Source organism: Seriola dumerili, unplaced genomic scaffold (assembly GCF_002260705.1).
Source record: "Seriola dumerili isolate Sdu_G_001 unplaced genomic scaffold, Sdu_1.0 BDQW01001601.1, whole genome shotgun sequence".
NCBI classification, from domain to species: domain Eukaryota; kingdom Metazoa; phylum Chordata; class Actinopteri; order Carangiformes; family Carangidae; genus Seriola; species Seriola dumerili.
The window spans coordinates 348,262-365,301 of NW_019175856.1; the positions used below are offsets into that span (position 1 = coordinate 348,262).

Sequence of the window (17,040 nt, forward strand, 5' to 3'; positions counted from 1 at the left end):
CTCATTAACTGATGCTGACACAAGACACGACAGGTACAGGACACATACCAGAGCGGAAACACACAGGAACTGTCTGGTGTTCAGTCTAGTAACAATCCTACATCCCCAACCCCCCTCCCGTGTATTCATGGGTGGCAGGAACTGGTTATAATTGGTGGTGGGAGGCAGGACGGGGAAGCAAGGCCAGCAGGCCAAGGGAATCAATAACCGAGCAGTAGCAAGCTGCCCATCCATCCTGTGGCTCCCGTCCAACTAGACACTCAGGTCTCAGAAAGAGATGAGAGATAGCACGAAGGTTTGCCGTACATCATGCCGCGTGCCACGGCAAGATGGAGAAGACTGCTCCTATTTTCTCTCCTCGCGCAGCAAGAAGAGCACACAGGCATGCACACACGTTGGCTCAGCCACAAGGAAGAGAAGGCACGCACGCACAGTCATATTTTGTACCTGACAGATAAAGACACCGGTCACACTAGACGTCTAAATGCTTAGACTTCATCAGGCACCATTGGAGGTGGAGGGATGCGGGCACAGTTTGTCTAACAGGGTTACATCTTAAAGGGCCAATACTCTAATACTTGTACACATTAACACACGCACTGACAGGCGTAAATACCAGCTGTGTTGTCGTGTGTCAAGCACCTCTTCTTTTAAAAACTTGCCTTGTTATTAGCAACATGCTAGGAGGTTAAAATATGTCTGAAAGACATACAAAGTCCTGCACAACAAGTGTACACACACTTATTGAGTATAAAAGCTGTCAGTTCTTGCAGTAAGCTTTGATTATTTGCTGTTAAATGGATCGATAATGCCTTCTGATTTGAAATCAGGTAATCTATATATTGATTTAAAATAGTGCTTGCTAACAGCAAGTTCACAGTCACCTTGCGAAGTGTGTTTTATTTCATATTTCTCACAGGATCACAAACAGTTAATCATTCTACTCAGTATAAGTTGTACTTGCGTCTATGCACACGTATTGCATGCATGTGTGCCCTTTAAGCCCAGATACTGCTCGCTGCTTTTTGTGGTCACAGAGGGAGGGAGGGTGCTGTGACAGTAAATTAAAGTAGACACGGTGGCAAAGATAGGAAAGATAGCAAAGATAACAAAGAGTTTTTTTTTTTTTTTTTTTAATGAGACTGAGGGAGAAGACGACGTCAGTAACACAGAAGGAGATAATGATAAAAGAAGAGCACTGAGTGAGGGAGCGGCCAGCACAGTGTTTGAGAGAACAGTGGGAGGACAAGCGAGAGGAGAAAGACCATAATGATCCACTAGCAGCGGAGTGGTCCCACATGCAGCTGGGACCACACTGACAGACCTTGAGATACACCATTATACATCACACAGACACGCACACACACACACACACACACACACCACTATACCACTACATGCATTAGTCAGAGGGAGAGCGACGCTGCAATAATGGCCAGATGAGTTCAGGGGTAATGTGAGATAGATGTTCTGGTGCTGCTCCACAGCAGACACATTTGACATTTCAACTTAATACCTCTTGAGGGAAGGATTTTATCTTTACAGGAAAGTGATGAGGAAAATATTTACCTAGTTTTAGTGTTTCATAGGTACCCACAGGGCTCTTTAGTGTGTTTTATTTCACTTCCAGTGGGGCCCCACATATAATAAACCCTCTTTTGAAACCCCATGTAACCGCACTCATTCATACACAGCTTCGTCTGATTCAGCTCGCCTTGCATATCATAGGCTGTGTGCTGATTCTCACAGTAGCAGAATGGGGCGAGAGAAGTAGTAACTCAAGCAGCCTGGTGTGTTGGGCGACATGAATCAAATGCTTACATATAAAAGTATAGGAATGCTCCTCTTTTACCAACCACAATGCTCTGACTAAACCCTGCCTTGATCCCTCCTGTGTTGTGTTTGTCTCAGACTGGGTCAAACTATCTTAGATTTTTTTTTTTTTTTTTCAGTTCCACTTTAGGAGCGCTTGATGCTGCGCTTGCCCAGACAGGGTGTTGAATTGCTTTCTCTGCACCATTTTTTTTATGAGCCTGTGAAATCAAGTGCACCTCAAGAAAAACAAAAATCCTATTTTGACTCCTGCCTGGTGCAGACTGGATCAAAATAAATAAAGTCCTCTTCAAATACATGAAGGCGAGATTGATTTACCTTGCTGGGCACAGTGAAAAGACTGGATATGTCTTAGCGATGCCCACACACTGTAAATCAAACACTCCTTAGGTATTTGTTTGGTGTATGTCTGTGGGGGGGGCTCTCCATCCCACAAAGTTGTCTCTTCCCTTGTGACCTAAGTTTCTCTCCCTTTCACTGATTTGTCAGTGACAGATGGAAATTACTCAGTCACTGTTGAATAGTGTGTGTAACTTTCAACACATTCATGTGTAGGAGCAGCAGCGCATCCTGTTGTTACTATGTGCTGAGGATGCAGACATGTGACGCGGTTGACGCATGTTCGACTGTTCGCAGTGTTGAAAATGACGCACGGTTTAAAGAGTGAGGACGAGTTCATGAGCATCTGTGAACTGTGGAGAGTGAGCTCTTTCTACAAGGAGAGGAACAACTTTATGGCATGAAAAGCACCTTGTATGTACCAAATATATCCATGCATGTGTGTGTGTATGTGTGCACTCACACACGCGCGTTTCACGTGTGTTTGCACACATTCACGCGCGCAAAAAAAATTCAAACACACACACTCAGACATGACGTGTGTGTGTTTTACGTTCTCTATATTGGGTTGTTATTGTTTTGTGGCAGTGTTGGGTGCTGCTGCGCACAGAGTGGAGGCTGAGGAGGAGGAGGAGGAGGAGGAGGAGGAGGGGGAGGTGCTGGATAGACACAGATGTCTGTTGGCCCTGGCAGCGCTGCGACACGCCAAGTGGTTCCAGGTCGGCACCCACTCACTTCCTGTCTTCCTGCCCGATGCTTATTGTAGCCTGACGATTCAACCAAAGGAGATACACTCTCTGTGGGCTGATAGTGTGCTGCTTGTTATTCCCACTCAGTTTAGACTAATCAAGAAAAGATGCAAGTGTGGAAAAACCACATGTTTTTATTAACAAATTTTAACATATGTATATATTAGAATTATTACAAATTCTGTGATTGATATTGATATGTGTTTATGTTCTGTCATCTCTGGTTTAATTTGCAGGATGTTATTTTAGAACATAATCAACAAAAATTGCCAAATACTAAACATCACCTACAACATCACTTTACAACTGTGTATGAAATAAAAGAAGTTAGAATAAGAATGTAAAAAAGTATCGTAAGGCTACAAAAGCAATGGTTGATACTTTGTTTTTCTTTTTGGCTATTATGTGAACCTGCCTGCTCTGTACAGTATGTCAGTGCTTCCCTTTTATTCCCCTTCCCATACCCTACCCCATCTGTCTCCCAACTCACTTACCTTACCGACAAAAAAAAAAAAAGTACAAGTTTAGGATATAAATATTTTCTGAAGACAGAGACAAAACTAGAAGAGATATTATATTAAAAGAAATGTTTAGCACCTTAAACATGATTCAGAATGTTCTCTTTCTGTGGGGAGCTCAGGCAGAGTTTCAGACAGATACAATCACTTCATTATGACTGTGGCTTTGTGGTGTAAAGCAGGCTGTTATCTGTATGTGTATGCATGCATGTATTTGCACAAATACCACTCCCCCTGCACTCAATTTGCTCCCTTCCCTCCCTCTTCCCGTCGATTTGCTCCCTTCGTCCCTCTTTCTTCCCTCTTTCTTCCCTCTTGCCTCCCTCCATCTCTCCCGTCTCCGTCTCAGGCTCGAGTGAACGGGCTCAAGTCCTGCGTTATTGTTCTCAGGATACTTAGAGACATGTGCAATAGACACCCCGTCTGGGAGCCTCTCAAAGGATGGGTGAGTCTTTGGCTGTAATTACTTGTGTTTGAGTGTTGAAATGAAAAGAAAGTCTTCAGCCCCCTTTTGAACTTTTATACGTTTCATTGTGTTGTTAGGATTTTTTTCAAAAGGCCTTCTGCCACCCCACTGTAACAGAAGGATCACATCTTTATTGAAAGCGAAGAATTATGCTCAAATGTCATCCATAAATGAATGAACTGTGTGTATTGTATTATGCTGAAGAATTAAGACTCCAGTGTCCACACTTCTTACACAAGTTTAATTTCTCTGTGAGTTGAATTTCACGTAACCTAGGTTTAATGTAAAAGGGGCAATTACCTTCTATTGGCACGGCACCTGATTTTCTTTACTGTTGCATGTTCATCTGTGTGTGTGTGTGTGTGTGTGTGTGTGTGTGTGTGTGTGTGTGTGTGTGTGTGTCTGTGTCCCTGCAGCCCTTAGAGCTTATCTGTGAGAAGGCAATTGCCACTTGCAACAGACCTCTTGGGGCAGGAGAAGCCCTGCGTCGAGTCATGGAGTGTCTGGCCTCAGGCATACTGCTACCAGGTACGTAGCCACCACGGTGGCTGCTTAAATATTCAGCTAAAAAGATCTGAGAGTCTGTTTTCATGCGATTTCTCGGCATGGCTGACAATCAGAGTTCAATTTGGGGCGGACGAGGAGATGCAACGAAGCGCTGCTTACCACATTTTTGAGCTGTTTCTGTTCGAGAGGTCAAGACATTGTAAATGAGCCAGCAGAGCACAGCTGTCTGAGGTAGATCATCATTAAGAAAGCATCTTGAATATGAACAGCTGAAGGGTTGCTTCACAAAATGTTCTGCATTCCTGGAAAAGCAAAAATTAATTATTCAAAAGTATGTTTGAGAGTTTCATTTATTGGATTTTTCAAATTCAGTTTAGCTCCAAAAGCCAGTTTTGTCTGTCCAGAGCAAGGCTTAATAAGGTTCTAGTTCAGAGAGGACTGAGATTAGATTTTTTTTTTTTTAAATATTTAAAAAGAGAACGGAGCAGGGTACGTGAATGTTTGAATACAAATTTAACAAAAGAAACAGCTCAGGTTTCATTTACAGGAAGAAAATGTGCACCTCACTGGCAGGAGAATATTTATTCACCTGTCATATTCAAATTTAAGACAAAATTGGTACAATTAAAAGTTAAGGATTTGAGTGACTGGTTTGAAAAGCTCACTGCCAGTTTGATACCAGTTAGATACCCCCATTGCTGCTGCTGCTGCTGCTGCTGCTGCTGCTGTTTTTAATAGTCAAGATTCCCAGTGTCACTTATGTCATGACAGTGAAGCCTAATTAAATGTTGGCGAGCAGCAGAGTCACACATAAAGTGAAAACAACTGACTGTGTGTGTGTGTGTGTGTGTGTGTGTGTGTGTGTGTATGTGTGTGTGTGTGTGTGTGTGTGTGTGTCATCTTCTGTCACCTCCCCCAGGTGGTCCAGGTTTACACGACCCATGTGAGAAAGAGCCAACAAACACACTAGCCAACATGACCGACCAGCAGGCTGAGGACATTACCTACAGCGCACAGGTATACACACACACACACACACACACACACACATGCACACTGCAGCTTGAAGACAGTGTTGTTATCACCCAGCTGTTCTTGCCCTGAGCTGTCAGCGTGCGGGAATCAGTAAGCAACACGCCTGTTAGCAGACAGAAAGACCCCATCATCACCCAAACCGCACAATCTGCGCTCACGCACAACACACACACATACTTGTGCAAGTATGCGTGTGCGTCTCCAGAAGAAGCTGTGTTGTGCTGCATTTTAATGATTGGTGTGGGAAACTATTGCCACTGCGAGCCATAAATCCATCTCTGACACCCCGAGGACAGTATTTGTGTGCATGCACTCGTGCTGTCACATCCTCCTTCACACACACACACACACACACACACACACACACACACACACACACACACACACACACACACACACACACACACTTGACTGAGCAGGGCAGCCTCTGAGCCGCATGGCTTAGTGAATCCTGCCGTCCATTTCCTTTGAAGGCAGCCTGAACGAGGCTGGAATGTCAATGGGGATAATTGAAGCAGATACAAGAGCAGATAGGAGAGAGGGAGCTGTTGTGTCAATGAGCTACACCGAGCCTCATGAATATCTGAGACACTCTACCTCCCTAATGGATTTATATTAGCAGAGCCCCTGTGAGCCGTTCTGGTTATCTTTCTGATTGTTTGTATAGATTGAGAATGTGTACAGTAGCTCGAGAATGATAAATGAATGCTGGGACATATTGGTTAGTATATTTGCTGATGTTATTGATATTTACATTAGAAAAAGCAGGGTCCCTTGAGATTCCTTTGAGGACAATTTTGTGCGTTGCAAGATAGCTCAGGAGTATAAGTTTCTTTCATATATGTAGACCTTTATTTATACACAGATCTGATATTTGATATATATTTAATGCTAAATTACCAGTTCATTTCAAGTTTGCTCATGTGCTTCCTTGTTAGGACAAGGCCTCCTAACATTTGTGAAGTTGAATATCATTACATTGAGTTGAATATTCTAGCTTAACTTTGTCTCTCTCAGCTTCCCAGCCAAAATGTACAAGCTCCTTTTATGTCCCGCATGAGCACAGCAGCTTCAATTTCACTCACTCATCCAAGAACAAAAATGTACATTATTGAAAAGATAAATTGACAAAGCAGAACAAGGCTGCAGTAAAAACAGAATATGTACTGTAACTACATGTCCGTACAAATCTTCTAGCTCACACATACAGTATCTGTGTGTTTACTACAGAGAATTCACTTAACATATATAATTACAGTATAAGGATAGAATTTTATAATGAGTAACATGTTTCAGTATGAATATTATGTATCTAAAGGTCACTCCACCGATTTTAGACATCGAGTTGTAAAATAGTTGTAAAATGTCGTCTGTGGCTCTGGAGGTTTCCAACTTTTGAGAAAGGTTAAGACTTTCTAACAGAAAGCCTGTGTTGCAAACAGGAGGCGCGGGTTTTGAAGAGAAGTGGACATGTAGGAAGCAGGAATGGCCAAATGAAAAACAAAAAATATAGGATCCCCTGTTTTTAGACACAACCCATACCAGAAAAACTAAAAGTCAGGATATCTCAGCCTCTGCTGCATCAATTTTTAACCCATCTTTTTAAATCTTATGTCTCGTGTCTGGTGACATCACTGGAAAGCCTTTTTTTTTTTTTTTTAACAGCAAATCATTTGACTCTGTTTCCCCAACAGCATGCTCTCAGACTCATGGCATTCGGGCAGATCTACAAGGTGTTGGAGATGGAACCTCTCCCCTCAAATAAACCATCACAGAAATACCCTTGGTCCGATAAAGAAGGTGTGTACCTGTTCACCTGCCTGCCTGCTCAGCCCTTTCCCCCTCGTCTTCACCTGCGTGCATCTCCTGTGTTTCATCCATTCCATCCGCCACGCGTCTGTCTTTCAGTCTGTGAATACGCCTGATTATCTGCCTCTTCAGGCTTTCAGGCTGTGTGAATCCATCCTTCTCTCTGTCCCTGTTGCTCTGTCTGCTCCTTTCTCACTTTGACTTGGAACATACATGGGTTCAATTACAGTGTCAGCTTCAGGTGAGGGCTTGTGAAATCCTTTGAAACATAACGTGACCTATCTGAACGTATGAAGTTGTTTGTCTACACACAACCACTGGCAGCAGCGTCAATAAGACTGAGAAGTTGAGCAAAAAATACCTCTTAAAGATGGGATAGGTTGTTTGATATGTGGCTGCTTTTTCTCCAGTCACACCACAGACACGGTGGCCTTGGAGAAATCTCTTTAACTCGTACGTGCCATATGCAGGAATGTTTCCACTTTTGTTTCACACTAGAAAAAGACTCATAAGACAAATCTCATAAGATCTTGAATTGGCAAATTTCCAAAGTGGCTTTCATGGAAATGCATGCATTAAGATGCATGTTGGAAAGGAGCTTATATGTCTTCCTCATTGTTTGGCTGTTTGCTGGTCCGCCTCTCTGCTCTGTTTATCTTATCTGTGAATTTATCCATCTTTATGCTCGTGCTGATCTATTGTTTGTTTGTCTGCGACTGTGCCTCCCTGTCTTTCCGTCACACACGGCTGCCTTTGTGCGTGTTCGTATAAACATTTCTTGTAGTCAGTGATTGATAAGTACCTCTCCAACTCTTCCTCTGTGCCTCTCCCCTCTCAGGTTTAGGTCTGAAGAGGCCATACGAGGATGGAGCAATGGATGACAAGGACCTCATTAAGAAGATGAAGAGGAATCTGAGGAAAGGTACAAGAAGGAACAGTAAGAAATGAACATTGACAGAGTGTGATTATCTGATTGTTTCTTTATGTTGTTTGTGTTTTCATCCATTGATCATTGGACCCAATCTAAAGCTGGAAAGAGACTGGGGATAAGAATCCATACTATCCTATAAGATGGAAGTAGTTATATTCTTGCCTCTCTTCCCATTGTCTATATTTTTTTGTCTTTGTCCCTGTCTGCCTCTCTACCTTCCACCCTCCTTCAATCCCTTGGAGGCAGATCAATAGTATTGATTGCTGGCGTTTTAGTAGGCCACCCAACCATCCCCAGCTCTTTCTTCGTACAAGGAGAAGATGAACCACGTCTAATGGAGGCAGAGAGGCATTTTTAGATATTGACAAACAGGAGGACCATGATTGAAAGAGAAAGAAAATAGAGAAGCACCTTTATTCATCATGAAAACAACAAGCCAGAGATTAGAAAACTGTTAGAAAATATGATTTATTGCATACAGCATCTCCCAAATGGCCAAATCTGTCTGACTCCAGCTGGGTAATTGATACACACCCCTTATGAAATCTACTCTACTCTCTTCTTTTTACTGTAACCATACTCCCTCTTTTTTTTTTTTTTTTTGCATTAGTCTTGGACAGTAAAGCCATAGACTCCAACCAGCCAATGAACGCTCTGATGCGGCTGAACCAGATCCGGCCAGGGCTGCAGTACCGCCTGCTGTCCCAGTCGGGCCCGGTTCACGCTCCGGTCTTCACCATGTCTGTGGATCTAGATGGATCCATTTATGAAGCATCCGGATCCTCCAAGAAGACCGCCAAGCTCCACGTCGCTGTCAAGGTAAGAATGAAGGGAAAGGAGCAAAGTGGACGACGTACATGTGTGACTGATGGGAGAATAATGTGTAATTAGTCCACTTAATATCTTAATTTGATCCTCTGTGATTTATGTTTTTTGTATATGTGGACATTTATGCATAAAAGAAATCCCAAAAGAGCCACTAATAAAAAGAAGAAAAGATTCTTTTTTGCCTACCTGAAGAACTGTCTAAGCTCCAGCTGCAGCTAGACCTCACTGTTACTATAAATATGTTTTGTCTGCATATGCCCATTGGTGTGTGTGTGTGTGTGTGTGTGTGTGTGTGTGTGTGTGTGTGTGTGTGTGTGTGTGTGCGCGTGCGTGTGCGTGTGCGTTTGTGTGTGTGTGTGTGAGAGAGAGAGAGGAAGGATCGAGGTGGGCAAATCCTTGTAATCCCAAAGTGGTTGTGAACAAAGAGGCTCTCCAGAGCACAGAGCTGGGATAATCCGCTATCCGCTCCATTCCCATAAAAGGCTCTTTCTCCCCATCTCTCCCCCCTTTTCCATTCTCCTTCTCTCTCACTTTCTCTTCTTCGTGTACTCAACCTTTTGATCTCACCTTCTCTCCCTCACTTCCTCTCCATCTCCTGTACTCTCACACACCCTCTCTCACTGTAGCGGCCAGTTCAGCAGCTGTAACACAATCGCCTATTTCGGTCAAAAACTTGTCATACTCCTTTTTCTCTCCTGCCTGCATAAAGAATCACTCTGCTGCCCTGTGTGCTGTCCGTCCAGGACTCGTGTGACTCTGTGCAGACGGATGTTTCATGACGGCTTTATTGTAAACATAGTCCAAGTTCAATTCAACTCTGTCATGTCAGTACGTGCGGTGTGCTCCAGCAGTGATACCTCTAAAAGCGACTTTTGTTAAAATAGAGTATCATCAACATGGGTGGAGTGTTGTTAGACTGCTGTACAGAGCCATCGCACAAACAGAGACATCAATGTATTGGTGTCCTTCAGAATCTATCTCATGCCATTTTAATGTTGAATTTCAACAGTTTAGCAAGGTAATTAACAAAAATGCCGCAAGGACAATTTCATTTTCATTCAGCGGGCTATTCTAACCTGTTACACTCTGGTGTAAGGGCACCTCTGGATGGTAAAAGGATGCCTCTGGATGCTCCGCCATCTTTGTTGTAGTGTCACTATCTCTCAAATATATGGAAAGTTGGGGATTTCACCTTTAATCTTACCAGTTTGGTATGTCTAGGTAAACCTGCGACAAAAATGTTTTGTAGGTTTCCTATGCAGAACAACTGTTGGCATTTGACTGTTTATGTCCAAATCTTGAAAGATCCTTTATTTTTGGCTTGATCTCGTTGTCTGCTGTTTCTTTCCTGCCATGATGGCTTTTCGTCGTCGTCTTCCCTCTCTAGGTTCTCCAGGCAATGGGCTACCCGACGGGTTTCGACTCAGACCTGGACCCCATGAGTTCAGATGAGAAATCGGATGGCGAGGGGAAGAGCGAGACATCCTCACACATTAGCAATAACCCAACACACTCCTCGGACAGTTCCAACACACTGGAGGTGGGATTAAAAAAACGTGCTGATAAAGTGATGCAGTTCTAATGCTTTTTTTTCAAAGGCGAAGTCTGGTATCGGTTTTACGTGATTGAAATGTAAAAGCCACATTGCTTTAAGAACATAAAAGGTATCCAAAGCAAATCTTCTCCCCGTTCACAGTCATGCTCTTGGTCACGCACATCATGCTCCGTCTCTCAGATTTACTCTCCACCTTGTGCTTTTTTAAGTAAAGCTATGAAGATGCTTTTAAAATTACATTTTTTCACTAACCTCCTCACCCTGCAGGTGCGAACTCAGGGTCCCATACTGACAGCAAGTGGGAAGAATCCCGTCATGGAGCTAAACGAGAAGAGAAGAGGCCTCAAATATGAGCTTATCTCTGAAAGTGGAGGCAGCCATGACAAACGTTTTCTTATGGAGGTGAGCGCTTCACATACACACAGACTCACGCCGGTGTAGGATTATAAAGTATGTACATGTGTGCAGCGGTGTCGAGCCATGACATATCACCACGAAGATGTAATAAAAAATGTTCATATTTCACCAGCACACATCCACGTGCAGCGTGGCCAGGGGGAGATGTATACAGAGGCAAAGCCACGCACACGCACACACACACACACACACACACACACACACACACACACACACACACACAGAGAGAGAGCCTGATCACTGGTAGAGTCAATCAGTCAACTTGGTTCCTGGAGCAAGCTTTTTCTCTGTGGGGTGTGTTGTTTTCCGACACGGCTGGCTGCTCCATCGCTCTGCTGATTGATTAGCAGGCCTGCGTGACAGCAGGGCATCGCTAAACAAGCTGTCCTGTTCAGCCAGACTCTCTGAGTTACTGATGACTGGTAAACACATGGGTTTTGGGCAACATTATTGTGCGACTGTTTGTTTTGACTGAACTGAGTGAAACCACTATTAGAAAGGACAAGAACAATAATTAAAATAGACAAACACGGAAAAATGAAAATGTGGCTCCAAAACCAGTGTTCCTTTTGTTTAATATGTGTGTGTGTGTGTGTGTGTGTGTGTGTGTGTGTGTGTGTGTGTGTGTGTGTGTGTGTGTGTGTGTCAGGTGGAGGTGGATGGGCAGAAGTTTCGTGGGGCAGGCCCCAACAAAAAGGTAGCAAAGGCCAGCGCTGCTCTGGCAGCTCTGGAAAAACTCTTCTCTGGTCCCAACGCAGCTGCAAACAAGAAAAAGAAGATATTGCCTCAGGTAAGGAGACACACACACACATAAACACACACACACACACACACACACACACACACACACACACACACACACACACACATATATATAACACACACAATACCTCACACAGAGGGCACTGATGTTGTCTGGGGCACGTGCATTTACACTCAGAGAATGAAAGAACAAAGAAACCATCAAACCACTCCTTTTATGTTTTACTTGAGAGCCAAAGTGTCACTGCAGCTTTAAAAATGACTGCATTTAAACCTCTTTTCTGATCAGTATCATCTCTGTGGACCACTGGGACTATTTGTCCAATTTGTTCAGCTAACAGTAATCAATAACTCTTGAGTTTAACAAGTGTCTAATCAGATCAATACTTGACAGTTATCAGATCGCCACTCGTCCACTTATTTCGTCACTGAGCCTGTGTGCAGATCTGTGAACAACGAGGCCCGTAATGCATTGGAACATTGTCTTGGAGAAGTGTGTGTGTGTGTGTGTGTGTGTGTGTGTGTGTGTGTGTGTGTGTGTGTGTGTGTGTGTGTGTGTGTGTGTGTGTGTGTGTGTGTGTTTGCGCTTTTGTTTTCTGTGCACTATATTTATGCAAATATACATCTGTGTATCTAAATGCTGTATGTATCTGTCTGCATTATGAATTTTTAAAACCCACTCACATATAGTATACACTGCCTGTCTGTGCTCAGACTAAAGGAGCCCTGGCGGCGGCGGCAGCAGCCTCAGCAGTAGCAGCTCAGGTAGCCAGAGGGAGAGGAAGAGCAGCCCTTGCAAGAGGAGCCTTCGTCAGTGCAGCTGCACCTGGATATGTCACGCCAGGTAGTAAGAGGATAGTTGTGTGTACTGTTGTTGTTGAAGATTTTTTTTTTGCAATATTTTTACTACTGCAATTTTATCAACCTGTGTAATAATACAAATGCATTAGAACACTAAATTAAATCAGCTGATAATTACTTTATTTTGATGTATTGTGCCATGATAGATAACCTGTCCAAGAGGAATAGAGTCTTCTTTTTTTTATATTTTACATAGTGGTTTGTGCAGAGTTGGCATTTTCTTTTACTGTTGGCTTTACAGTACTGACATTTTCTTCTGCTTTAGGCTGCCTGCTGCCAGTTCTTCCCTGCAGTTGTATAGGAAATATCACAGGCTTTCAGAAATACCCTACAGTAGCCTACAGTACAGACGACAGTGGCTAATGTCTGCTTGAGAGCTCAGTGATAAACAATGTTGTCAGACAATCAAGCAGCAAAACTGCCCACTGATTATTTTGGGATATATTTTCAGCTTGTGCTGAACGTCCACTAATGTTTGACCCTACAGTATGACTCAGACTCACGCTGATCTTGTTAGGAAGGAGTGTAGCTTCCACTCAGGTCTATTACCCTGAGCCCACAGCTGTCTGCTAGAATTTAGGCCAAAACACTCATCTAAACTTACTGTTGAAAAGTGCAGCCTGGAATTAAACAAGTGCACAACTGAATTAGACCCTGTAACCTCCTCCCCACAGGCTTCGGGACACCGTATGGCTACAGCCCTGCTGCAGCAGCTGCTCCTGCATACGGTACGTGCTTCTTGTTAGTTTTCCTGTCCACTTGTCGTCCTTTCGCCCTCACCCTTCAACCATCTATATCGCTCTCTTCCCTTCCTCTACCTTCTGTCCCTCAACCTACTTTAACTGCTAACCATCAGTAGGTAAATGAATCTTCAGTAGGTTTTATGTTACACTTCCAACCTACTTGTCCACCGCCCTTTTGGCTCCAGTTGCTCCCTTTTTTCTCAAAATCACTTTATAATCTTATTCCATTCTAATCCACGTTTTAGGGTTTGGCGCTGAATTTCAGTCATAATTAAACAAATCTGTCTGTGCTTTGGATAAGTGTCCGCTCACCAGTTGTTTCTTAATCTGCTCGTTGCCACTCACACACTTATCTGTGATGGTTGGAACACTACTCCCAGAAACGGATTGGTTATTGGTTATGATGAGACACACACACACACACACACACACACACACACACACACACACACCTGTGCATGCAGTCCTTTTCCGCTACGTACTATCTTGAACTGAAATAGCATAGAAATCTGCACAATAGAACAATCACCTCTTAACTCGATATACAGTCGTTCCTGGACTTTTAATAACCCAGACACACAGTCTGTGCTGCCTTCATTGTCATTTCTGTTCAGATTAGCAGAAGGCATAGTGCGAGTTCTGCACTTTGCCCACCCCCCACCCTCCCAACCCCAAACTGTTATTTAAGACAGAGCGGCAGGGTAGCTTCAGCACTGCAGCACTGCTCCTGTCATGTTACTGCTGCTTAGGGGTTTCTATGTCCTCAATGCTGAAAGTGGTCACTGAGATCACTCTCTCTCTCTCTGTCACATACACACACAGGAATTAAAGACACTTGTAGGCTAAAATCTATACTAGTGCTTGACCTTTAACAAGCACAGGTATTGGTGCAGAATTCATTGCATACATCCCTCTGTCAAACACAGTTATATTGACCTCAACAGACTCAGCCTTGTGGAGTGTGTGTACACATGTAGCATTGGGAGGCCCCTCTGTTCCATCCTACAGCTTGGAGTTTGAATGGGTCTTATGTGCTGGGAGAAACCGGTCTGAGGCTCCAGGCTGACGTTTGGTGCCCCCCAGAGAACCCAGCAGCTCTGTATATGAAGCGCACCTCAGTTACTGTGTTTATGAGAGCTGTAGCTCTGCGTTCGTTCGGGGTGTTTCATTTCAGTCCCTGGCATCCACACACTGTTCCTGTGTTATTGTGACTGCCACACTCACTGCAACACTCAGAATTCAATAAGTAGGTGCTGCTTACATCTGACAAGCACATTTCAGTGTCATTCTTCTTATTCTGTTTTTTTCGTAAATTTTGTCAATGGCCTTGACATTCAAAAAATTTGAAAAGCCATTTAATAGTTTGCTTCATGACTGGCCAATAAAAAGACTTTAATAAATAGGTGATAGAATTTCCTGTATCTGGTGGTGGATGAAGCATAAATCATTGTACACTGTGCATCTCTGCCCCATTACTCATCAACACGACACATATCCTGGTGGGTGATCTTTGTGATTTTAGCTGACCATGAGAAAAGATAGAGACAAAGGCTAGGATTATACTCAGATATTTATACTCAGAATTGGGTTCTGGAATTAAATCAGGCACAAAACACCAAAATAACAAAATTATATAATTTATACCTACTGTTTAAGTGGAAATCTAATTTTTTCATTTTGCTTGCTGTTGACTTTTAATGTAGAGCTGCAGATGTGGAGGAGGATAAATATGAGTCTTGGATTGTCAGGTGCAATTCAGGAAGAATATTGTAAATATCAAATCTACTTTAATTGACTTTTACTGGCCAGAATAATCCAAATATGTATAAATAAAGATCTTAGTCAGCCATGTTGGTGCATGCTTAACTTAACTCACATGAAACACATGCACATGAAAACTACTCCTTTATCTTTTGAATGCAACACTTCCATCTTGTTTCCTGCGTCTTGCTCTGACGCACATTGCTGCTTTGGAATTTTTTTTTTTTTTTGGCAAACACTAAGAACGCATTCGAGAAAGCTGCTGTGCTTGCTAGAACACTGTGAAACACAGAATATTCCATCATAAAACACAGAACGTTAAAATCACAGAACATAAAACTTTTTATCATAGAACTTTATTCCAAAAGCTCTTCCAAAATGCCTATACAGACAAGCAATTTCTGTTGCTCGATCTTCTCTCTGAAAGGATTATTCCACTTTATTACAACTTGGGCAGTAATTTGCGGTTTGTCTGTCCTTCTCAGTAAAAATAACAGCATCTGGTGAAGTGCTGAGATCTGGGGATGTGGCAACATCGCTTGTAATAACAAAACCTCAGATTTTCCTCAAACCTCAAACTGGTTTGAAAAGTCAAATGTTAAACTTTTGACCTACTGTTCTTACAGGTGTTGTGTGTCCATATTAGTTTTCCTGTGCAATGTAGGATATTCACTAGTTTATATGAGTGTTAGTTTTAATCTAGTTTTCACTTTCATCTCCGCAGAAGTGGTACATAAAGTTGGCTTCTTTACAACTTGTATGATCATCAGTCTGCTTGTGATTCCTGCCCTTCAGACTGTCACGGTGTTATCAGATCTCAGCAACTGACCCCAATGTTACCATAACCAAAGAAACCAAAATGACTAAAACAAGACCCAAGTTGTAACAAACTGAAATGAATCTGTTTTTTTCACTTTACCTCTGACTCTTTCTCCTTCTCACCTCTAACCACTGATGAAGGCTGTGACCATGACTACAAACACTTCCTGCCTGTTCTGACACACTTACACACCCCCTCCTTTGGGACCCCTGTTGTACAGGGGCTGTTTGTTGGACGTACTTGTAGCATAGTGTGTAGTGTAGTCAGCATACAAACGCTTGGTTATTTGTTGCCCTGGACTCATGCAGAGCTGTGCTCTTCTCATGTCTCCCCTCTAGGTTTGCCCAAGAGAATGCTTCTGTTGCCTGTCATGAAAGTGCCCGCCTACCCCGTCCCCCACTACCACTTCTTTTAGCACAGGAGACATACATACCAAACGCACCTTTTTCTAGAAGGGAAACTCAGTCTGTTTTGTTTTTTTTTTCTACAATATCATGGGGAGAGGATTAAGGACTTGAGCTGAAGATTTGTAAAAGCGCTTTTTTGCCTTTTTTTTTTTTGTTTAATTTTCATACTGTTTCCAAAAACTTTTATGAATATGAAAAAAATAATTGCAGGTTTAAGTTCTTAAGAGATAAACAAAAACTTGAAGGATTTGTACTGTGAATTGTTACCTCATTCTTTGAGTCTAAATTATATATATATCAACCTTTTATTATTGTGCTTATGCTTTGCTTTAAGGAGGATAGCCTTTGCAATATAATACACACAACACACACATTGTTTGTGAAAATAATAATGTGAGCTGTGTGAAGGATGTATAGGATTAAATAAATAATGTTGAAAAATGAATAAAGTTTATCTCCTATAAAAGCTGAACACTGCCTGGTGTATATCTGATTTAAAGGCTTTCAGCCGATGCAGTAGCACCTTTTTGTTTGGCTGGCTTTGTTTTGTAGTGGATTTGGCCTTTGTCATGCAGTTATAACATGTGAAAGGATTTACCCACTCTTTAAACTGATGCACAATCCTGTGACCTAAACTAACATTTGAACATGAAGCTTTAATATTCCACCCTCATACATTCCCGCTGATTGAATTTCAAG

General features: G+C 42.6%; 1 protein-coding gene across 1 annotated transcript in view; it reads left to right on the forward strand.

Moving 5' to 3' along the window:
- strbp (spermatid perinuclear RNA binding protein) overlaps nt 1–16,802 on the forward strand; it is a 79,256-nt gene extending 62,454 nt beyond the window's left edge. The window contains exons 8-20 of the mRNA XM_022768434.1: nt 2,761–2,891; nt 3,789–3,884; nt 4,322–4,433; nt 5,332–5,429; nt 7,142–7,247; nt 8,095–8,178; nt 8,798–9,006; nt 10,403–10,555; nt 10,838–10,972; nt 11,637–11,777; nt 12,464–12,593; nt 13,285–13,338; nt 16,273–16,802. Coding sequence (XP_022624155.1) covers nt 2,761–2,891; nt 3,789–3,884; nt 4,322–4,433; nt 5,332–5,429; nt 7,142–7,247; nt 8,095–8,178; nt 8,798–9,006; nt 10,403–10,555; nt 10,838–10,972; nt 11,637–11,777; nt 12,464–12,593; nt 13,285–13,338; nt 16,273–16,349 — 1,526 coding nt within the window. The 3' untranslated portion in view covers nt 16,350–16,802. The remainder of the gene's footprint in view (nt 1–2,760; nt 2,892–3,788; nt 3,885–4,321; nt 4,434–5,331; nt 5,430–7,141; nt 7,248–8,094; nt 8,179–8,797; nt 9,007–10,402; nt 10,556–10,837; nt 10,973–11,636; nt 11,778–12,463; nt 12,594–13,284; nt 13,339–16,272) is intronic.
- The last annotated feature ends 238 nt before the right edge of the window (nt 16,803–17,040 follow it).